Raw genomic sequence first — 21,954 nt, forward strand, 5'->3', positions numbered from 1 at the left:
TTAAAGTTAACAGCCACTCCTTTATACACAGCAAATTACAATGTGTGAACTCGTTTATGCCTTGTGTCTTGCTCAGGGCCAACTGGTGATTAATACACAGTGGCTGTGGTAGGAATCGTGGTCATTTTCCCGTAACAGCGCTGCAGTTTACTACCTGGGCTGAGTTCCCATGGACATAACACATTTTTATTACAATTAAAAAGACAAAAAGTGCTACAAGCCTTATACAGCAGTACTGTTAGATTACGGATGCATGCACAGCCTCTCTTTTTCAGCCATAGGAATGATTAACAAAATTTCCCTCATTTTTGCCTGTCTTCCTTATCTATTCATCCCCTCCCTTTTCAGGTTTCTCTCTCCTCTCTATCTCTCTCCCACTCTCTCGCTTATCATTTTCCACTAGCCTCACACACTTTCTGCCACGAGTGTGTGTGTGTGTGTGTGTGTGTGTGTGTGTGTGTGTGTGTGTGCATGCACGTGTGTGAGAGAAGAGAGAGAGTGAGTAATGCTAGTAACCTGGGAAACTTGCTTTAATAAAGTTAATGGCTAAGAGCCCCTTCACTTACTACACAGAACAGTAGCACACAACAGACAACTATTAGGTGCACAACAGAGTCCAGTCTAATATCCCAGGAATGCCTTTGATCACTGCTGTTGAATAGGACACTGTTATAATCTGGGTTTTGTTGCTGGATATAGTCCTGTTGGAAAGCAACACCCTCTAAAAACTAAACTGTCACAGTGTTAGAAATGAAGGGTGTGATTAATTTATATACGTTACAGATTGGGAATGTGGTAAAAAGGGTTTGGAAAATCAGTGGAGTACAACGTATTGTGTGTGTGCGTGTGCGTGTGCATGTGTGTGTCTGTGTGTGTGTGTGTGTGTGTGTTCCCCTGGATTGCCACCTTGCCATAGTGGAGAAGCTTGCATGTACTAAAGATCCCAAGAGCTATGCCATGCCGGTCCGGAGCTTGGCTCCTGATAGGGTCACGCAAGGCGGACAGGTCAAGAGGAAGGTTCCAGATGAAGCACGATCCAACAAAGACCTCAACGGCAGAACTGGCGGAAGATGTCTTCAGGTCACAATGCCGGTGAAGGCAGATGAAGGCTGCAACAGAGGGTTGACCCCAATCGTCTTGGTTCCCCATGCCATTGGACTCTGGCCACCCCCTGCCAAGGACCGTGTGGTGGCTGTAGGCGCATCAGCCTCTCCACATAAAAAGCTATCACATGCAGGCATCCTCCTGCAAGGATCAACCCATAAACATCCTTGGTCCAAGCCCTATGGCCATCAGGAAGAGGTGATGGGGGCAGGACAGTGAAGCCTGGCAGCCCCTTGCCACAACCTGGTTGTGACTGATGAATACAGCTGCGTGTCATCAGCGTAGCAGTGGTAAGCGATGCAGCTGAACTGGCTAACCATTGCCTGAGGTAACATGCAGACTGAGAAAAAGGTATGGTCATTCATTAGGCCACCCTCTGCTGAGGGATAGTGGGTGTAGATCGCTGTAGTGTTCGGGGACTTGTCCCTCTCCAGCGACCCCTCTGGCCCATCCGGGCGCCTGCAGCCAAGCAACCGAAAGCATTCTCCCTATGTCTCCTTCGCAGCCTGAAGGTAATGCAATCCATGTGAAGCTTCAGCATGTAAAATAGTGAGAGCAGCCGACACGAGTTTGAAGGAAGCTGGTGTTACGATTATCTCCTTCCTGTGGAAACGTGAGCCGGGGGAGTTATTCGACAAGCGTTCCGGCCATATGCCATTGGGTTAATCGGGTGGGATAAGGGGAAAAACTAGAAATACATTTTTTTTAAAAAGACTTAGAGAAGGACAGGACCAAGGATTGTCCGGTGCTAACATGATGAACATATAATGCAACACTTCTCTTTATATTAGCACAAAAAATATTTAGGAGCTTGCAAACCTGGTGCCAATGTGACGGAGCAGTCACTAGGAGTGGTGACTTCATGTTGGGGCTGACTGGTTTGAGTGTGTACTGCCAGTGTCTGAGTGTGTGTTTATACCAGCATGCCTGTGTTTCTGTAAGGATGTCTGTGTGTATGTTTGAAGGCTTGAGTGAATATTAGTGTGCGTGTATGTGTATGTGCATGCACAGTGAGACGTTTATTACCTGTCTTTGTTTGAGTGAGATTATGTCTACCTTTTGTATCTGTACACACACATATATATATATATACTTGTACTGATATACACGCATATGCGCACACGGCACAGTGTTCGCTGATTAGGGTTCGAGAAGAGAATGGTTAGCAGCTGGACAGCTTCATGCGCTAATCTATTGCCAATGGCCCTGCAGTATAGGAGCTAACATATGAGCTGAGAAAGACAGAGTAAGAACAAGACAGACAGATGTAAAGCCAGAGACAGACAAGAGAGAAAGATGGTCAGAAAGAGAGAGAGTATGAGAGCAAGTGGAAGAGAAAACAATAAAGAAAGACAAAAAATGGGATTGAATATTGTGTGATAACAGCTATGGGACCAAGAAAGAGAGGATGGCCACTTTATATTCTCATAAAAAGACAAAGGCGTCCAACGGAGAAGAGCGACTGACCAGACTAGAGAAAGACGAGGGCAGGATGGAAAGGGGTATATTTAAAAAATAAAAATAAAATGTGAACAAAGAAACTTCTGGTTCCCAGAGAACAAACAAGAAAAGGAAAGACACTGAGAGACCATGAGAGGGAGGGGCAGATTGTGGAAGAAAGAAGAGAGAGAGAGAGAGAGAGAGAGAGAGAGAGAGAGAGAGAGAGAGAGAGAGAGAGAGAGAGAGAGAGAGAGAGAGAGAGAGAGAGAGAGAGAGAGAGAGAGAGAGAGAGAGAGAGAGAGAGAGAGCGAGAGAGAGACCAAAACAGAGAGACAAGAGAGGGGTAGAAAGAGAGGTGGAGAGATACAGAGTAATAGGAGAGAGGGAGTGTGGTGGTGGTGGGGGTTTCAGGGTCATCCTCCAGAGAGACATTCTACTTCACAATAAGGGTCAAAAGTGTGAGGGCAGCCCAATTCCTAGTGTGTGGGAAGCGATTTTGTAGAGACCCAGAAAAGGTCTAGAGAACTGAAAGGTTATCTAAGAAAAAAAGAAAAACACTTAAGGCCAAAAAGGCATTGTGAATTCACCAAAACGAGATATTTTCTCATCGTCTGAAAATTTTTTCCCTTTTTAAAAAAAACTCCCGCTATCTTTCCTTCTCTGACATTTATTCATCTCTGAAACATGATCTTCAGTTCATTTCACCCCAAACTGTCTCAACTGTCACTCTCTCTCTTACACACACTTACACATTTACACATTTACACACACACACACACACACACACACACACACACACACACACACACACACACACACACACACACACACACACAGACAGACAGACAGACAGACAGACACACACACACACACACACACACACACACACACACACACAGCCCTGGTCAGGTGGAACTGAAGTCACTGTTGTGCAGTATGAATGGAGCTCGTTGTCTGTCTGCTACAGCTGTGTAATCACACTGATGAGAGGTTTCTGTTTTACACACACACTCAGAAATTCATATATACACACACACACACACACACACACACACACACACACACACACACACCACGGAAATTATTTAGGTCTAAGCTCACCCACACGCACACACACACACACACACACGACTAATCATCCAGGGATAGATAATTATGTGTAACATAATCCTGGGTGGTCTATTGGCTTTTAGGTGGCCTCTACTTTTAGGTCAGTGGTGCAAAACCCATGTTCTTCTGCCTCAGCCAGCCTGGACTGCACCCACCTACCTAGAGTCCCACTGCAACGCACCGTCATCCTACATTTGTGGAAGCTGTTCTTACCAATGAAAGGCTCGTTTACATGAAAACACAAGAGTTCAGCTTTTGAATCCCATTCGACTCAGACATATTTTGACAATTCTTCCTTTTTTGCCGAACATTTGACAGACCAGTCCTTGGTCTACATCATGTCTGTAGGGTGGCTAAGCGACTTAGAAAGAGTGTCCCCTGACCTCCGAGTCCAGCTTTTTATCCCTGCGGTTGAAAAGACCCATATCCGCTGTAGCAGATATGAACCCGTATTGCAGATTTTATTGTCACGTTACTCTGGACGAGCTTAACGCCTGAAAACGCAGCTGAAAACTGCACTCCGAATGCTTTGTGACCCAAGGTCTGAAGACTTTCCTCTGTTCTTCCTGCAGTGAAATAGACCAGATCTTTTTCAGATAAGCTTTTAAAAGGCTGATTTCTGGTATAAAAACAGCCGCGGAGGTCCAAGAGGTTTCTAACCACAGGCCAGCTCCAAAACTGCAGGCAGTGCGTGCATCTATTATTAAGTTTACATGGTGAGAAGAGAAGAGAAGACGAGAGAGGAACGAATGAGCAGCAAAGACAAAATGAAAAGAGAAAAGAGTAGAAGACACGAGAATGAAGATCGTGATGTGGAAGAGGGAAATGGTAAGTAGAGGAAGGGCAGGAGCGATGGAGGAGAGGAAAGGAATGTAGAAGGAGAATAATGTGTCCTATTGCCTCTTGCCCTGTCATATCAGCAGCTCTAATTACACTAACCTGTCCATAAACATTCAATCAGAGGAACAACTGGAGACAAGACATCCATGCAACTACACACACACACACACAGACACACACACGAAGACAAGTCTACTCACGTTGATGTCCTTGCCAGCCCAGTTACACTCCTCTCTCCAGTCAACAGGCGCTGGCCAGTAGATCTGAAATACAGAGGTTGTGTTACACATATCTGAGAGAACATTCAAGTATTTATAATTAAAGAGTAGGCAAGAAGTCATTTTTGGTCTTTCCCTTCGCTCACATTTTGGAGAAGGTATTAAAAAAAAAGGGTGTAGGGGGCGTCCGGGTAGCATATTCCGTTGCCTACCAACACTGGGATCGCCGGTTGGAATCCCTGCATTACCTCTAGCTTGGTCGGGCATCCCTACAGACACAATTGGCCGTGTCTGCGGATGGGAAGTCGGATGTGGGTATGTGTCCTGGTTGCTGCACTAGCGCCTCCTCTGGTTAGTCAGGGCACCTGCTCGGGGGGGAGGGGGCACTGGGAGGGGGGGCTAGCGTGATCCTCCCACGTGCTATGTCCCCCTGGGAAGACTCTTCACCGTCAGGTGAAAAGAAGCGGCTGGTGACTCCACATGTATCGGAGGAGGCATGTGGTAGTCTGCAGCCCTCCCCGGATCGGCAGAGTGGGTGGATCAGTGACCGGGATAGCTCAGAAGACTGGGGTAATACACAGGATACAATTGGGGATAAAAGGGGGGGGTGCAGATATAGAGGACAGTAATGGAGGTGTGGGTCAGACTGAAGGTGGCAGTGTTGTAGATCGCCTTGCCCACCGTCTCCGAGAGTTTAGTTGGCTAACTAAACCTGTCTCCTTTCTACTTGCCTCGCATTTTACTGGTCTAATACGTTGGACCCTATGTGTGTCACCTAGGTCACATGGGTCTCGGTGGCTTTGGCAATGTGTCTTGTATTTTGCTGAAATCATCATGAGGGGCAGTTAGTTCTACCATCCTACACCCATACCAACATGTTTTCAGCTCGAAAAATGTAAAAAGAAATAAGAAAAAGGCTTGCGACCCCTTTATGGTATGACTCAACTTTTCGGGAATAACGTCACATTTTTGACTCGCAAAAGCTGAAGCATCACACACACCAACCAATCCTCACGGATCTTCATCCTCACCTCTTCTTTCATCTTCATCACCCCAAACTCCTCCACCTCACTCACATCTGCTCTCTTCACTATTAACCTTCACTGTAGCTTCACTCTCGGCCTTTCCTCCGCTGCTCCTGTCATCTTCACCTCCCTTCTCTCCTCTCCCATCCAACCCCACTGCTCCTGTCATTTTCACCTCCCTTCTCTGCTCTCCCATCCAACCCTCACAGCAACTCCGCTCTCGGCGTCATTTCCCTTTCCTACCTCCTCAACATTTCACCGCTTTTGCCCTCTTACCATTTTTTTTTCTTTTGGATATTTTCACCCCTTTTCTCCCCAATTGTATCTGGCCAATTAACCCACTCTTTCGAGCCGTTCCGGTCGCTGCTCCACCCCCTCTGCTAATCCGGGGAGGGCTGCAGACTACCACATGCCTCCTCTTGATACATGTGGAGTCACCAGCTGTTTCTTTTCACCTGACAGTGAGGAGTTTCGCCAGGGGGATGTAGTGCATGGGAGGATCACACTATTCCCCCCCAGTCCCCCCCCCCCGAACAGGCGCCCCGACTGACCAAAGGAGGCGCTAGTGCAGTGACCAGGACACATACCCACATCCGACTTCCCACCCGCAGACACAGCAAATTGTGTCTGTAGGGATGCCCGACCAAGCCGGAGGTAACACGGGGATTCGGACCGCCGAGCCCCGTGTTGGTATGCAACGGAATAGACCACCACGCCAGCCGGACGCCGCCCCCTTTCTGAATTGTTCCTATTTCTCTTCCGCCTCTCCTATCTCTCTCTCACCGGAGCTCTGACTCCACATATTCCACCACGGGAGGGAAAAAAGAAGACAGGCAGTGAAAACAGCTTCAACAACAGGGAACCTGCACATGCAGTTCATAAATCAAGTTCTCCCGAACCTAAAACCAACAGAGTCATTAAATCTAAAGCACCAAGCTCATAATTCACTCTGCACAGCTGCTGCGAGATGCAGCCTTGTGTTTGCAGGGTGTATTTCGTGTGCACATCTATGGTTCTAGCGAGTGTGTGTGTGTGTGTTTTAGTGTATGTCTGTGTGCTTGTGTAAGAATATGAATGTGTGTTATACTACACTCAATAAAACCTAATAGGTTTCAACTTAATACCTTGAGTCAGAGTTTTATGCAAAGAATGATGCACAGGGATTCACAAACATAATTACATCACAAATTACTAGGATGTTAATTGTAGAGCTTGACTTTGGCCTGTCGATTTGAGACCCATCTGACAGGGACCAAACAATGCACTTCCCGTACTTGAAATGGAACTTAAGAACTATACTACTGTGAAGTCTTCTCACACAAAAGCCTGAAACTGCTACTGTAAACGACTAGTGTACTGTTTTTTAAAGATGAATTGTTGATAACAGTGTTTCATTTATGATATTCTTGAGCTGGGCCTGACCTAATCCTGAGATAGTAATTGGGCAGCAATGTTTGAGCAAACCAAAACCCAGATCCATTGAAAATGAAAGAGTCACAATTAAAAGATTTAACACAAATAGTGCAGTGTACTACAATGGGGCGATTGAGGTTCCGCACAACAGGCACCTGTCAAGGTTGCTTGCTCTCGCCAACTCTCTTCAGCATTTTCATGGAGAGAATAATGACAGATGCGCTGGAAGACCATGAAGGAACAGTCAGCATTGGCGGGAGAACAATCACAAACCTCCATTTTGCCGATGACATTGACGGCTTGGCCGGTAACGGACAGCAGCTGACAAGCCTGGTTGAACACCTTGACAAGACATCAGAGGCATACGGCATGGAGATCAGTGCCAAAAAAAACAAATTCATGACCAGTAACACCAGTGGCATTACCAGTAACATTCAGGTCAATGGTCAGACACTCTCAACAGTCAACAAATTTAAATATCTTGGGGCCATCGTCACAGATGAAGGGTCCAAACCGTGGAAAGACAAAACCATAAGTACCGGGTCTAAAGTCAGATTGATGTGCTCACTAGTCATCTCCATCTTTTTATATGCATGTGAAACTTGGACACTCACAGCAGATCTCCAAAGAAGAATAAGCGCAATGGAGATGAGGCGCTACAGAAAGACTCTAGGCATCTCATACAGAGACCATATTACCAATGAAGAGGTGAGAACAAGGATTACACAAGCCATTGGAACGCATGAAGACTTGTTGACAATCGTCAAGGAGAGAAAACTGCAATGGTATGGTCACATCTCGAGAAGGTCCGGCCTTGCCAAGACCATCCTGCAAGGCACAGTGAGGGGCGGGCGAAGACGAGGGAGACAGAAGAAGCAATGGCTATGTAACATCACAGAGTGGACAGGCCTTGACTTTACCAGCTTACAGAGGGCAGTTGAGGACAGACAGAGATGGCGAGGGCTGGTTGCAGATTAAACAGTGGTGCCCCAACGACCTCTCGAGAGGTTACGGGATAGGTGTGGGAGCACGACTAAAACGTGGTTGAATCTGGGTTTTAGTTCTTGATATCTATGAGCTATGTCTGCTTGTTAGCCACAAAAACTTTGCTCCTTTCAACTCGCTGCTACCTGCCTTCTTCCACATTTGTCTGTCATGTTGAAGACCAAAAACGTTGCATCCTACTCAATAGTGGCCATTAAAGACAAGCAAGGGCAAAAGTCTTCACGATTTGTTCATTCTTGGATCAGCTATTTTGTGAAACACACTCGTATCAGGAAGTATCAAACGTGTGCATGTGAATCCTCAGGATTGTAGCTTTAAAGTGACATGGCTTCAGACCAACCTTGTGCTCCTGCTTGGCGATGTTGTCCAAGGAAAGTGAGAGCAGGAAGTTCCTTGCTCCGACAAACAGTCGCCCTCGCTCCTCATCCAGTAGCAGGGCACTGAAACAGCAGGAGCGCTCCAGCTCGAACCGACGCACGCCATGAAACTGCTGCAGCTCTGGAAGAATCAAAATACCCAGAATTGGACGCATGATTAAATGGAACTGCTCCCACAATGAATCTAGACATACTGTATACCTCCATATGAATATACACACCTGAATCCACAAACACAGAACACACACATTCATACGCACACACAGGCAAACATTACAACACACAAAAAACCTACCCTACCCACATCTGTGCATGCGCGCACACACACACACACACACACACACACACACACACACACACACACACACACACACACACACACACACACAACAACACAAAATCATGATAGTGAATCTGTAATAAATCCTATATGCAGGAAAATACATTATATACATACTGGCGCACACACACACACACACACACACACACACACACACACACAAAACGAATAATGTCCTCTCTCCCAGAGAAGGTGGCTCTACACTAGTCTCTTGTGTAAAGCATGTATGGGTGCATCACAATGTTTAGTAAAAATAACAACATGTAACTCTACATTTGTTGCATTGGTCCTGGCCAGTTTAACTAGAACTTTAATTCAGCATGATGCAGCTGTGCCTTTGCAAAAGGCTTTGCATGCATTGTGTGTTTGTGTGTGTGTGTGTGTGTACAGTTTGTGTGCATATGTATGCGTGTGAGTGAGAAGGCAGGCACACGTGCTTATGTCAAATTTCATGAAATTGTCCAGAAACACCCAATTAATAAGGAAACAAGTTCATATGAATGCTCTGTTGAACTGACCTGGGCCCAGTTGGTTTCTGGAGTAGGACTTGCACTAAACATTAAAAATCTGACTGTAAACTGAACATGACCTTTACTCTTTTTTCTTCTTCTTTTTTTTTTATATGTCAGGCTACCAAAAAAAAAAAAATCTAAATTACAAGAATATTATGATTCAATCTGATTTAAACAAACGTCAAGCTATCTATACCTGTGAGGCAAACTTGGGTAACTTTTATGGTTGATCTTAAACATCTCATCTCTTCCCTCCAGACATTTATTCAGTTTAATTTCATCGATCTAACTGCCCATGTACACCAGTTGATAAAATAACATTTTTATAACCTTGTATTACATCCAGCATGTGTAACGGAAGAACCCTCAGCATCAAATTCATCCTGTGTATAAACTTTGTTTGCACATAAAACAGGATTGTGATTCTTATCTGTTGCTATTGTGGACCGTGGTCCTTCCCACATGGCTGTAAGGAGTCATAGTCAGGACCGAGCTGTTATTTACCTCACATTACAGTGTCGATTAGTTAACGGTGAAAAAATAACTGAGTTAGTCGAACCTGCTGTTGTGTTGTAGTGTTGTTATTCTATTTTAAGTTCACTGAGAGAGTCATGAAACCACAGTCAAATTCCATGTGTGCGCAAACGTACACGGCCAATAAACATGATTCTGATTCCGGTTCTGATTCTGTCTCTGGTTCTGACTGTGATTCTTATTCTGATTCTGGTTCGGATTCTGGTTCTGATGAACCATCACACGCTATTGTCATTGGCTTTCATTCAGAGTGGGCTGGGAACAGATAGAAAATGCCTAAAGATGACTTTGAGGTTTAGAGTACTATTGCTAAAGAAGCTCAAACTGTACTTTGGAGCTGATAGTACAGTACTCCTGTCGCGGGGCGTCCACAGGTCCATGTGCCAGTTATGAGGATGTAGTATTTAAGGAGCCTGTTTGAATTGTGGTTAATGGGACACTTACTCACCAACCAGTGACTAGGCGGAAAAAAGCCGTCCAGTGGAGAATTGGTTTAAATGGAAACTCTTAGTGCCCTTCGATCCTGTTGCTATTTCTTTAAGATGCATTCCCAACCTGCCAAGAACAAATTTGCAGGGGAACACTGCCCAGGAAAGTTCAGCTTGGATTAGTAAACTTCAACTTCAATTTCCTACGGCCTCAGCAGATGAATTATTTTACGGAACTTCATGTTCTTCATCTAGCTCTCAGTTTAACCATTCCAGGACCCCAGAGAGCAATTAGACAAAACAACCCACCCTTGTTAGTTAAAACAGAAAATACTTGTACCGGTCTCTTTTTACCTTGGTTGTTAGATTTAAAACATATTATAAACCAAAATGAAGGGTTTGGGCTTCCTGTCTTCATAATGCACCTTTGCAGAGTGATGTTGTTTTTCCTCCCACCCCTCTAACTGTATGTTTTAAGCACATGCTTCAAAATATGCAGTATATCTCAGTAACAGCAAGTTAATAAGAGTTGTACTGCATCCTGTACAACATATCCATCCATCGTCTGGTCCCCCCTGATCCCATTTAGGGTTGCAGCGAAGACAACCTGTTTTACCAAAGAACTACACAGCACGTACAGATGTGGGGAAAATAACACACACACACACACACAAAATAGACACACATGGCTGAAGGGCTCTCTAACAAATGAATATAGTTCAAGCAGCTGACTTCTCATTTTCTAACGTGCGTGTGTTAGTCAAGGCTCAAACACCGCGTCTCTGTTCTGCTGCGTTGCTCCCCCGGTGCCCACTGTCAAACAGCAGAGAAGGAAGGTATATCACACACTTCACAGACTCGCCTGAGGTCCTTGACCTGTTAACTAAAGCGAAAATAGCTCGCTGATGTTTGTATCACAGGCTGCCAACTGTCTAAATAAAAGCTAAATCATATTTCAGTGACCCTTTAGAATATCTTTAGCCTTTAATGTGACCAACCAGGGCTAAAATACCCTGCGTTGCCCTCCCTATTCTGTCTCGCATTATGCCTGTGTCTAAATTACAGGGGGGGGGGGGGGGGGCGTATGTGAGCCAGGCGGACGGCCTTCAGAAGGTCTTAAGTCCTTGGTGAGTTAGTTAAGGCTGTAATTGCTGGCTCTCACCAATGGAACAGATCCCTGGTTTATGTGGTTCTGTTAAGCATTGAGCTGCCATCTCACATCCAAGAATGCCCGAGAGACCAAACACAACTTTGCTGCACAGTGTGCACGTGCATGCGTGTGTGTGTGTTTATGTTCATGTATACATGTCAGTATGTGTATTTACATGTGTACATCAATGTGTTTTTGTATGTGTTTTTTTTTGTACACGTATTTATATGTGAGGGCATGCCGGCATGTGTCTCCATGTGTGTGTCTCCCTGCGTGTGTGTGTGTGTGTGTGTGTGTTGGGTGTGCAGCGTGCCTGTGGCTGAAGGTTTAGCCAAGAACAACAGCAACCACAAATTACAGCTGGCTACTGTTCAGGAGTGTTTATTGTAAAAAGGATATGGCATGAATATCACATGAACCAAAGCAAGGCAGTGTGTGTGTGTGTGTGTGTGTGTGTGTGTGTGTGTATGTGTTATATGGGTTTGTATGTGTATGGCTACGCATTTATGAAATTGACTGTGGGTGAATGGGGCAAGTAAAGGGAGTTGCGGAGAGGCTGTGGTAGACAATATTTAATGACTTTTTTCCTTGGAGGGAAACATCCTGCCCCGGTATCAGCTGTGCTCTGCCCCTTTCTCACCGTTGCTGCTTGCACAGACAAGAAAGGGGTGCAGTTGGGAGTCTGACTCTGATCGGGGGAAAGGTAACATTCATACTTTTTCCATTTGTGATGTTTCTGTTTACAAAAACTTCAGGACGGCATGCCGATGGCAGAGTTCGACTGGCAGGATGAAATACTGGCAGATTTATGACGGGAATTGCAGATATTACCATAGTTTCACACTTATATTGTAATGTCGTCCTAGACTGACATCTTCGTTGAGATGAAACCATATAATTTAGTTTGTGCCGTTAGTGTGCAGTTATTCTTTAAGAGCAATTTTGTTGGCCAAAAGGGGGTGGTGGGGGTCAAGCAAGCAAACACACACATACACACACCCAAGTAGATACACAGGGCCAGAGCATACACATACAAGTGAATGTATGTGTATGTGGTCAGTTTTGCCAAATATCGCTCATACCACAACCTCTCGACCTTGAACATCTCCATTCTTACCTTTGTATGACAGCTTCATGCGAGGTGAGGAGGATGATGAAGAGGAGGAGGAGGAAGATGAAGAGGAGGAAGAGGAGGTCCGGGGCATGGTATTGGAGGTAGCATGGGCAGCGGCCAGCCCCAGCAGCAGCAGAGAGCTGCAGGTGACCATCATGGCTGCCATCATCATCATCATGGTCATCATCTTGGCACGGTTGGAGGTAGCACAAGCGAAGGCTGTGTGTTATGGTCTAGAGCGGTGGAAGGAAAAGGCTCTGTCCCGTATTCCAAAACCTATGGAGTTTTTTTTAAAGAGCTTATTTCTGATTTGTTTTTGTTTTGGTCTGCTGTTTGAATTTCCTCCTGATTCAGAGCTAGTCCAATGCCTGTTCTTTTTGACCTGGCTTGGCCCAGGTCTTGTCTGTTTAATGGGGCCACAGAGAAAAGTGCACTTGCCTTTGGTCTGGTTTTGGACCTGCTTTATTAGACTTGGATGAGACAAGCTCAATCCAATAATGATTCTCCTTGTTTTTTAAGGCTGTCTTGGCAACGCTCCAGTGGTGGCGGGCTTATGCCGTCTGCAGATGTCCTGTCAGATGTTGACTATTCTGGAACGTTCCAGCAAACTCTATAGGGTTCCAGTGCAGATCCACTGTTCCGTGAAGGACGTCCTGATTTACCACTCAGCACAAAAACGGGAGAGAAACTTCGCACATGGGGTGAGAGACCTAAAATTAGAGAGACAGGGAGGAATGAGGGAGGGAGAGAGAAAGAGAGGGAGGGAGAGAGAGACAGAGAGAGGGGGGGATTTTTAGTGGGCTTTTGTGACCAACACATTTCTCTTTCAGTTTCTCTCTCTCTTTCTTACTCACACACACACACACACACACACACACACACACACACACACACACACCCTCTCCCCTGGCATAGGGTGTATATTTAGCAACAGTCAGATTGATGCCCCTGCCAGGCTGTGTTAATGCCAGTCTCTATTATGGCAAAAACACCGTAATCACATCATATTACAGCAAGACCCAGACACACATTTACACACATTCACGTGCTCACACACACAGGCGCACGCACGCACACACACACACACACACATACATACACAAAACCCTCAATATCTGTCAACACTGCTTTATGCGGGTGAGTGTGTCTGTTTGTGGTGTGTGTATATACTTGAGTGTGTCCCAGTGTGTGTGTGTGACAGAGCTATGGTGCTGCATACTGGATAACTGCCACGACCGGTGCCAAGCCCAGCACAAGCACCCTTTCTGTGGCATTAGCCAACTTGGAGTGACTCCTCTCTTCTGTTCTGTTCTGTTCTCACTTTCCTCATTCTCTGTTCCCCGCTTTGTTATTGTGTCCTCATTCTCTGTTCCCGCTTTGCTATTGTGTCCATCTCCGTCTCTCTTTGAGAATCTGTTTATTTTTCTGTCTGTCTTTCTCGTCCCTCTGCTGTCCATCCTGGCAGACAACATCTGATCCCTTCAGTGAGCATTATGAGCTGGAGGTCAACAATGAAGAGAGGCGTGAATGAACGAGTGAGTGGAAGGATGCATGATGGAGTGCTGTTGAGGTGAAGTATAGGTGTGACTTCACATTAGAAAGAGATTACTTTAGTTTTTATACCAATCCACTATATTCAAGACAGAGGAAGTCTTTTCAAAAGTGGTTTTACATCTGAAGTAAAAGTTTTGGTTCGACAGATTTTGTTATGGAAAATTCTCCATTGACAACAAGCCTGTGTGTTTGTGTGGTGATGTGTTGTGCTTTGCTGTGCGTGTTGTGTTGTGTTACCACATTATTTGGAATGAAGACTATTGGTTTGCCAGACTCCATGAATGTTGCAAACCCAGAGGTCAAAGGCACGCACGCACACGCACACACACACGCACACTGCACACACACTTTCAGCACTTTGGACCCTGTGGTTGGCAGCAACAATAAAGCCTCTCAATAGAAACAGTCTTCCAGAGGATACTGGACCTTCAGAGGAGGTGCTGAGTCAGGATCAGAGTCTGAGAAACTTGGGGAGAGACTCTGCTTTCCCTGCACCTCCAGTCCTCCATAATGCTCTTATCTTCTGACACCTATTACTCTCCTGCTCTCCAATCTCACTTACTCATTCCTTCATTCACATGTTCATTTTCCATACTTGCTTTATCCAGCTAAAGGTTATGGGGGGGAGGGAGGGGGGGCGGAGGTTGGTCCCAGCATGCATGTGGTCCCATGTAACAGGGAGAACATACAAAGTCTACATAGACAGAGCTGCTGGGATCTAACAAGCGACCCTGTTGCTGTGAGGCGACAGTGCTAACCACTAAACCGCTGTGCTGCCACTTTTTATTCTAAGATTACAGGCATTTGTTCAAAGAAAGAAGGACTGAACTGTGTGTGTCTTTTTTTCAACACCACCCCGCGTCACAGTCACACAGGGGTACATATTGGCACTTGGGGGAAAGTCCAGTGCAGCCGTGTTCCTTACCACTGAACTGCACTACTGTGGCAATGAGGGGGTTCAGTGCCTTGCTCAAAGACCCATTAAATAGCTGTTGGGAGACCATATGGAGGTGTGTGTCTCACCTGCTCCACCCACATTTCACCAGTGCCCGGCAGAAAACCTGTAAATCCCAAAAGTACATTTCCTGGCATTGGGGTAATATGGCTGATGCACCAAACATCACCGAATCTGTGTAAAAAAAATTTTTTTCTTTTACCACTGGCCTGCGATATTCCCTTGTATAAAAGTGGACTGTTTATTAGTAGAGAGCATCATATTACAATCTATTATCAAATCAATGGTGGTCTTTCCGAATTTTAGTGTATATGTCTGTATGCACCTGTGCACTTATGCTGATTTTATGAAAGAAAGCTACTTTATTTTGTCATTGCACAGCCCACTGCATTTAACCCATCCTATTGTATAGCAGCAGTGGGCAGCTGCAACACCCAGGGACTAAATCCAGTTCTTCTTTCCATTGCCTTGCTCGGGGGCACAGGCAGGAGTATTAACCCTAACATGCATGTCTTTTTGGTGGTGGGAGGAAACCGGAGCATCCGCAGGAAACTCACGCAGACACAGAGAGCATGCAAACTCCACACAGAAAGGACCTGGGACGGCCTGGGATTCGAACCCAGAACCTTCTTGCTGTGAGGCAACAGTGCTAACCACTGGGCCACCATGCCGCCAAAGTGAAGGTGTGTGTTTGTGCTCAGTGCGTATGTATGTTACTACGTGTAACAATATCCTTATGCACACACAAGATTATGCAAGATTAAGCACACACAAATATATCCTGTTACACCAAACATGCTGAAGTCATCTTTCAGCTTTTCCCTGAATCACAGATGGGCTTTACCTCAGCGTCTTGGTCCATACCTGCCCCTCTCCATCTCCCAGCCCGCTACCGTCTGTCGTGGAAGACATCTGTCTGTCTGCATCTGTTCATCTCTCTGTCAGAATGATTGTATAATGGGATGGGTGGACAGAAGACTTCTGACAGACTGTTTATTTGATCTAACGGGCCCATCAACTGCCACTGTTCCAGTCTGTCCTATATGTCTGCGTCTTCCTCTCCCTTTAACGCTCTCTCTCACGCTCTCTCTGTGCGTGTTTGTCGAATTTGGGAAGTTATGCTTACGCATACGTGCGCATATCAGACTGGGAAAAAATGCCATAAAAGTGACGTTTCCCAAGTCTGGGTCTGAGGGGTAAAGTTTGAACGTCCCCTTGAGGCCCCAGCATGAGAAAAGTAGAGAGGCTGGTTAGATAATAGAGAGCTATTATGAAAGCGTGGGTGGGAGATTGAGAAAAGGAAATGTTTTGATATTTCATGTGCCACTCATGATAACTAAGACCCGGGCCTCCTCCTGGGGTTGTAACCTTCTCCATTCTCAAAGCCACAGGGGTTCGCACCGGGGACCATGATGGACAGAACCATAGCGCGCCGGGGCCAAAAAGCACGTTTTCCACTGCGATGCAGGAGAGCAATATGGGCGGGCAGGTTGATTTGATTTCTCCTACTGTGTAATATCAGCAAGTGTGAAACAGCGAGCTTCATGTATGCACTACATGTTAAGGATGTCTGACAGAGGGGCATCTGGGTGGTGTAGCGGTCTATTCCGTTGCCTACCAACATGGGGATCGCTGGTTCGAATCCCCATGTTACCTTCGGCTTGGTCAGGCATCCCTACAGACACAATTGGCCGTGTCTGCGGGTTGGAAGCCGGATGTGGGTATGTGTCCTGGTTGCTGCACTAAGCGCCTCAGGGCGCCTGTTCGGGGGGGACCGGGGGGGAATAGCGTGATCCCCCACGCGCTACGTCCCCCAGGCGAAACTCCTCGCTGTCAGGTGAAAACAAGCAGCTGGCGACTCCACATGTATCGGAGTAGGCATGTGGTAGTCTGCAGCCCTCCCCGGATCAGCACAACCAGGGGAAAAAAGGGGGAAAAAATCCAAAAAAATGGTTGTCTGACAGTGTGTTTTAATGTCATTGTTAATTATGCCAAACTGTTGATTTTAACCCCATTGTTTAAACTCTCAAGTTCATTCTACACTTACAAAGTAAAACAATGAGAAAAAATTTATAAATGATATATTTTGTTATTTCTATTTACTAAAAACAAACAGATAAAACTCTGTCAGAGTCAGTCGGCGTCCCGCACATGGGTGATGAAGAGTTTCTCCACTAAACGTGACGTGCAGATGAACTGGTTCAACTGTGCAGGAGCCTGTTGGCCAGCCCGAGGCCCAGGTGACAGCTCCTCTTAAGTTCTACGTCTTCACACAGTGCTGTAATACACTTGATGTCAGCAATGTGACATGCATGCGTGCAGTCATACGCACGGACACAATCAAATGTGCACAAATAAACCCATAAACACTAGAAACTGAATAAACAAACACACACACACACACACACACACTAGACCAAGTAGTTCTGTGAATAATGGAACTATTGAGGCATGGAAAAAGCAAAGCTCTCATAAGCTCCCAGCTCTCAGGCCACAGCACAACCCAACACAGCATAAAAGACCAGAGTGAAACAAAACACAACACAACACAACACAACACAACACAACACAACACAAAACAACAAAATAACAGAACAGAACAGTACAAAAAAAAAAACCCCAGAGGAGAACACAATATAGAGCACAAGCCATCAGAACAGGTGTGGCACATAGTCCCCCACACACTACACTACATTATACACACACACACACACACACACACACACACACACACACACACACACACACACACACACACACACACACTAACACACACACACACACACACACACACACACACACACACACACACACATATATACACTACCGTTCAAAAGTTTGGGATCACATTGAAATGTCCATATTTTTGAAGGAAAAGCACTGTACTTTTCAATGAAGATAACTTTAAACTAGTCTTAACTTTAAAGAAATACACTCTATACATTGCTAATGTGGTAAATGACTATTCTAGCTGCAAATGTCTGGTTTTTGGTGCAATATCTACATAGGTGTATAGAGGCCCATTTCAAGCAACTATCACTCCAGTGTTCTAATGGTACAATGTGTTTGCTCATTGGCTCAGAAGGCTAATTGATGATTAGAAAACCCTTGTGCAATCATGTTCACACATCTGAAAACAGTTTAGCTCGTTACAGAAGCTACAAAACTGACCTTCCTTTGAGCAGATTGAGTTTCTGGAGCATCACATTTGTGGGGTCAATTAAACGCTCAAAATGGCCAGAAAAAGAGAACTGTCATCTGAAACTCGACAGTCTATTCTTGTTCTTAGAAATGAAGGCTATTCCATGCGAGAAATTGCTAAGAAATTGAAGATTTCCTACACCGGTGTGTACTACTCCCTTCAGAGGACAGCACAAACAGGCTCTAACCAGAGTAGAAAAAGAAGTGGGAGGCCGCGTTGCACAACTGAGCAAGAAGATAAGTACATTAGAGTCTCTAGTTTGAGAAACAGACGCCTCACAGGTCCCCAACTGGCATCTTCATTAAATAGTACCCGCAAAACACCAGTGTCAACATCTACAGTGAAGAGGCGGCTGCGGGATTCTGGGCTTCAGGGCAGAGTGGCAAAGAAAAAGCCATATCTGAGACTGACCAATAAAAGAAAAAGATTAAGATGGGCAAAAGAACACAGACATTGGACAGAGGAAGACTGGAAAAAAGTGTTGTGGACGGATGAATCCAAGTTTGAGGTGTTTGGATCACAAAGAAGAACGTTTGTGAGACGCAGAACAAATGAAAAGATGCTGGAAGAATGCCGGACGCCATCTGTTAAGCATGGTGGAGGTAATGTGATGGTCTGGGGTTGCTTTGGTGCTGGTAAGGTGGGAGATTTGTACAGGGTAAAAGGGATTCTGAATAAGGAAGGCTATCACTCCATTTTGCAACGCCATGCCATACCCAGTGGACAGCGCTTGATTGGAGCCAATTTCATCCTACAACAGGACAATGACCCTAAACACACCTCCAAATTGTGCAAGAACTATTTAGAGCAGAAGCAGGCAGCTGGTATTCTATCGGTAATGGAGTGGCCAGCGCAGTCACCAGATCTGAACCCCATTGAGCTGTTGTGGGAGCAGCTTGACCGTATGGTACGCAAGAAGTGCCCATCCAACCAATCCAACTTGTGGGAGCTGCTTCTGGAAGCGTGGGGTGCAATTTCTCCAGATTACCTCAACAAATTAACAGCTAGAATGCCAAAGGTCTGCAATGCTGTAATTGCTGCAAATGGAGGATTCTTTGACGAAAGCAAAGTTTGATGTAAAAAAAAATCTTATTTCAAATACAAATCATTATTTCTAACCTTGTCAATGTCTTGACTCTATTTTCTATTCATTTCACAACATATGGTGGTGAATAAGTGTGACTTTTCATGGAAAACACAAAATTGTTTGGGTGATCCCAAACTTTTGAACGGTAGTGTATATATATGCGCATGCATAGAAACACAAACAAACACACACACACACATCCACTTACAGTATAATAATAATAATTACATGTATATAGCACTTTTCAAGACACCTAAAGTTCTTCACAGTGAAGGAGGGAAACTCACTTCAACCACCACCAATGTGTAGCACCCATATGGGCGATGCATGGCAGCCATTTGGCACCAGAATGCTCACCACACATCAGCTTGAGGTGGAGAGGGAGGAATCATTGAGCCATTTACATGGGGGGATAATTAGGTGGCCAGATGGAGAGCCAGGTTGGGAATTTTGCCAGGACACCGGTGAACCCCCTACTCTTTGCGATAAGTGCCATGGGATCTTTAATGACCACAGTGAGTCAGGACCTCAGTTTAACGTCTCATCTGAAGCACGGCGTCTCCTACAGCACAATGTCCCCGTCACTGAACTTGGGCTTTGGGATTTGATATTTGTTGTTTTACAGTCCAAACACATGTAGGTCAGGTGAATCGGCCATACTAAATTGCCCCTAGGTATGACTGTGTATGTGTTGGCCCTGTGATAGCCTGGTGGCCTATCCAGGGTGTCTCTCCGCCTGCCGTCCAATGACTGCTGGGATAGGCGCCAGCATCCCCGCGACCCTGAGAGCAGGATAAGCGGTTCGGATAATGAATGGATGGATGTTTTTATTAGGACCAGAGGGAAGACTGCCCCCTACTGGCCCACCAACACCACTTCTGACAGCAACTCAGTTTTCCCGGGAGGTCTCCCATCCGAGCACTAGTCAAGCCCATACCTACTTAGCTTCCATCATTTGGCAGAGCCAGGGTACATGTTGGTATGGCTGCCAGCGTGTATGTGCAAAAGAGTGCACAAACATACGCTGACTGTTCACTTCGCATTCTCCTTCTCAGCCTCTGTAACACACATCCTCCCTCCAACACATCTGTGCACGAACCCAGTGTTACAGATGGGCGCCTATACAAAGAGGTGCTGTAAAGCTTATATGGTCTGGTCTGGCTTTATAGCCGTGGCACAGCGCTTGGTTGAGTTGTAAACTGTTCCTGCTGTGGTTTCCAGTTAACTTGAAACAGGAAACATCACAACTGTCCTTGTGGAGGGAATCAATGGATGGGCAGAATAGCAGTGACCTCTGAACTTTTGGTGCGGAAGGCGCGTGCTGTGTACATCACCTTCACACCCACAAACACACACAGGCTCTCTCCACTCAAGGTTGTGTGTGTGTGTGTGTGTGTGAAGCAGAAAGAAAGAGGTGTCCACTATGAGAGAGAGGGTGGACGAGTGCAAAAGATCAAATAAAGGAGAGTTGGACTGTGTGTGTGTGTGTGTGTGTGTGCGCATTAGATAAGAGGAAAAAAAGGAGAAAAAGTGAGAAATAGAAGGGGGGAACTGATGTATGTATGTATGTGTGTGTTGGGGTGTGAGAGAGAGAGAGAGAGAGAGAGAGAGAGAGAGAGAGAGAGAGAGCTCGGGTGAACCAACAGAACTCTATTAAACTGATGGAAGAAGTTCCATCACAACTATACACACAAACAGACACACAACCACATACAGTTACATACACATTCTGTCACACATACACACATGTCATAATCTTGATTCACGCTCTCTGGAAGTGACAATGACAGCACTGACGCCCTTCCACTCCTGCCGGCTGCTATAAAGGGACGACCGGTCCCAATGTCCCCTCACTGTCTCCTGGAGCTGTGTGTATGTGTGTTGTGCCCTCCTGAACTGCCATCATCAGTTGAGAGGAACACTATTGTCTGCTGGAAACTTTACAACACATCAACATCATAGTGCAGAACCCTGTGAACACACACACACACACACACACACACACACACACACACACACATGCCCACAAATATGCGACCTCCTTGCACACACCATAATGCATCTTAATAAAAAAGCCATTGGGCCTTCTGACACTTGCATTCAGTTCAGCTTCAATAGACACACAGCAGTGCGATGCCAAGAGGCAGTGGATTAAAAATAGAGAGACAGAGAGAGAGCGAGAGAGAGACAGAGAGAGAGAAAGGGAGGGAGGGAGAGAGAAAGAAAGAAAGAAAGGGAGGGAGGGAGAGAGAAATAAAAGAGTATGGGCCTGAGACAGTGTGTGAAAGACAGCGAGACAGAGAGAAGGGGAAGGCAGGAGAGAGACGGGGGAGTGAAACAGAGCGGGAGTCACTCTGAGACAGAGCAATATCCAGAGAAATACGATGAGCGAGACCAGAAGAGAGAGTGAAATACAGAGGGGAGGCATAGAGAGGGTGAGGATGTGCATAAGAGAGCAAGAGAGACAGAAGTAGGTGTAGAGCACGTAAAAGAGGAAGTGTGGGAGAGAGAAGGACAGAGAGTTTCTTTTCGGGCTAGGGCACAAG

At 45.7% G+C, this 21,954-nt stretch overlaps 1 protein-coding gene across 3 annotated transcripts in view; it reads right to left on the minus strand.

The window, feature by feature from the left end:
• sema3b (sema domain, immunoglobulin domain (Ig), short basic domain, secreted, (semaphorin) 3B) overlaps positions 1-21,954 on the minus strand; it is a 122,774-nt gene that overhangs the window by 22,320 nt on the left and 78,500 nt on the right. For all 3 annotated transcript variants that reach the window (XM_056302139.1, XM_056302129.1, XM_056302133.1), the window contains exons 2-4: positions 12,614-13,320; positions 8,496-8,653; positions 4,695-4,757 (exon numbers count right to left, since the gene is read on the minus strand). In XM_056302139.1, coding sequence (XP_056158114.1) covers positions 4,695-4,757; positions 8,496-8,653; positions 12,614-12,797 — 405 coding nt within the window. In that variant the 5' untranslated portion in view covers positions 12,798-13,320. The remainder of the gene's footprint in view (positions 1-4,694; positions 4,758-8,495; positions 8,654-12,613; positions 13,321-21,954) is intronic.

This window comes from Lampris incognitus, chromosome 2 (genome assembly GCF_029633865.1).
Source record: "Lampris incognitus isolate fLamInc1 chromosome 2, fLamInc1.hap2, whole genome shotgun sequence".
NCBI lineage: Eukaryota > Metazoa > Chordata > Actinopteri > Lampriformes > Lampridae > Lampris > Lampris incognitus.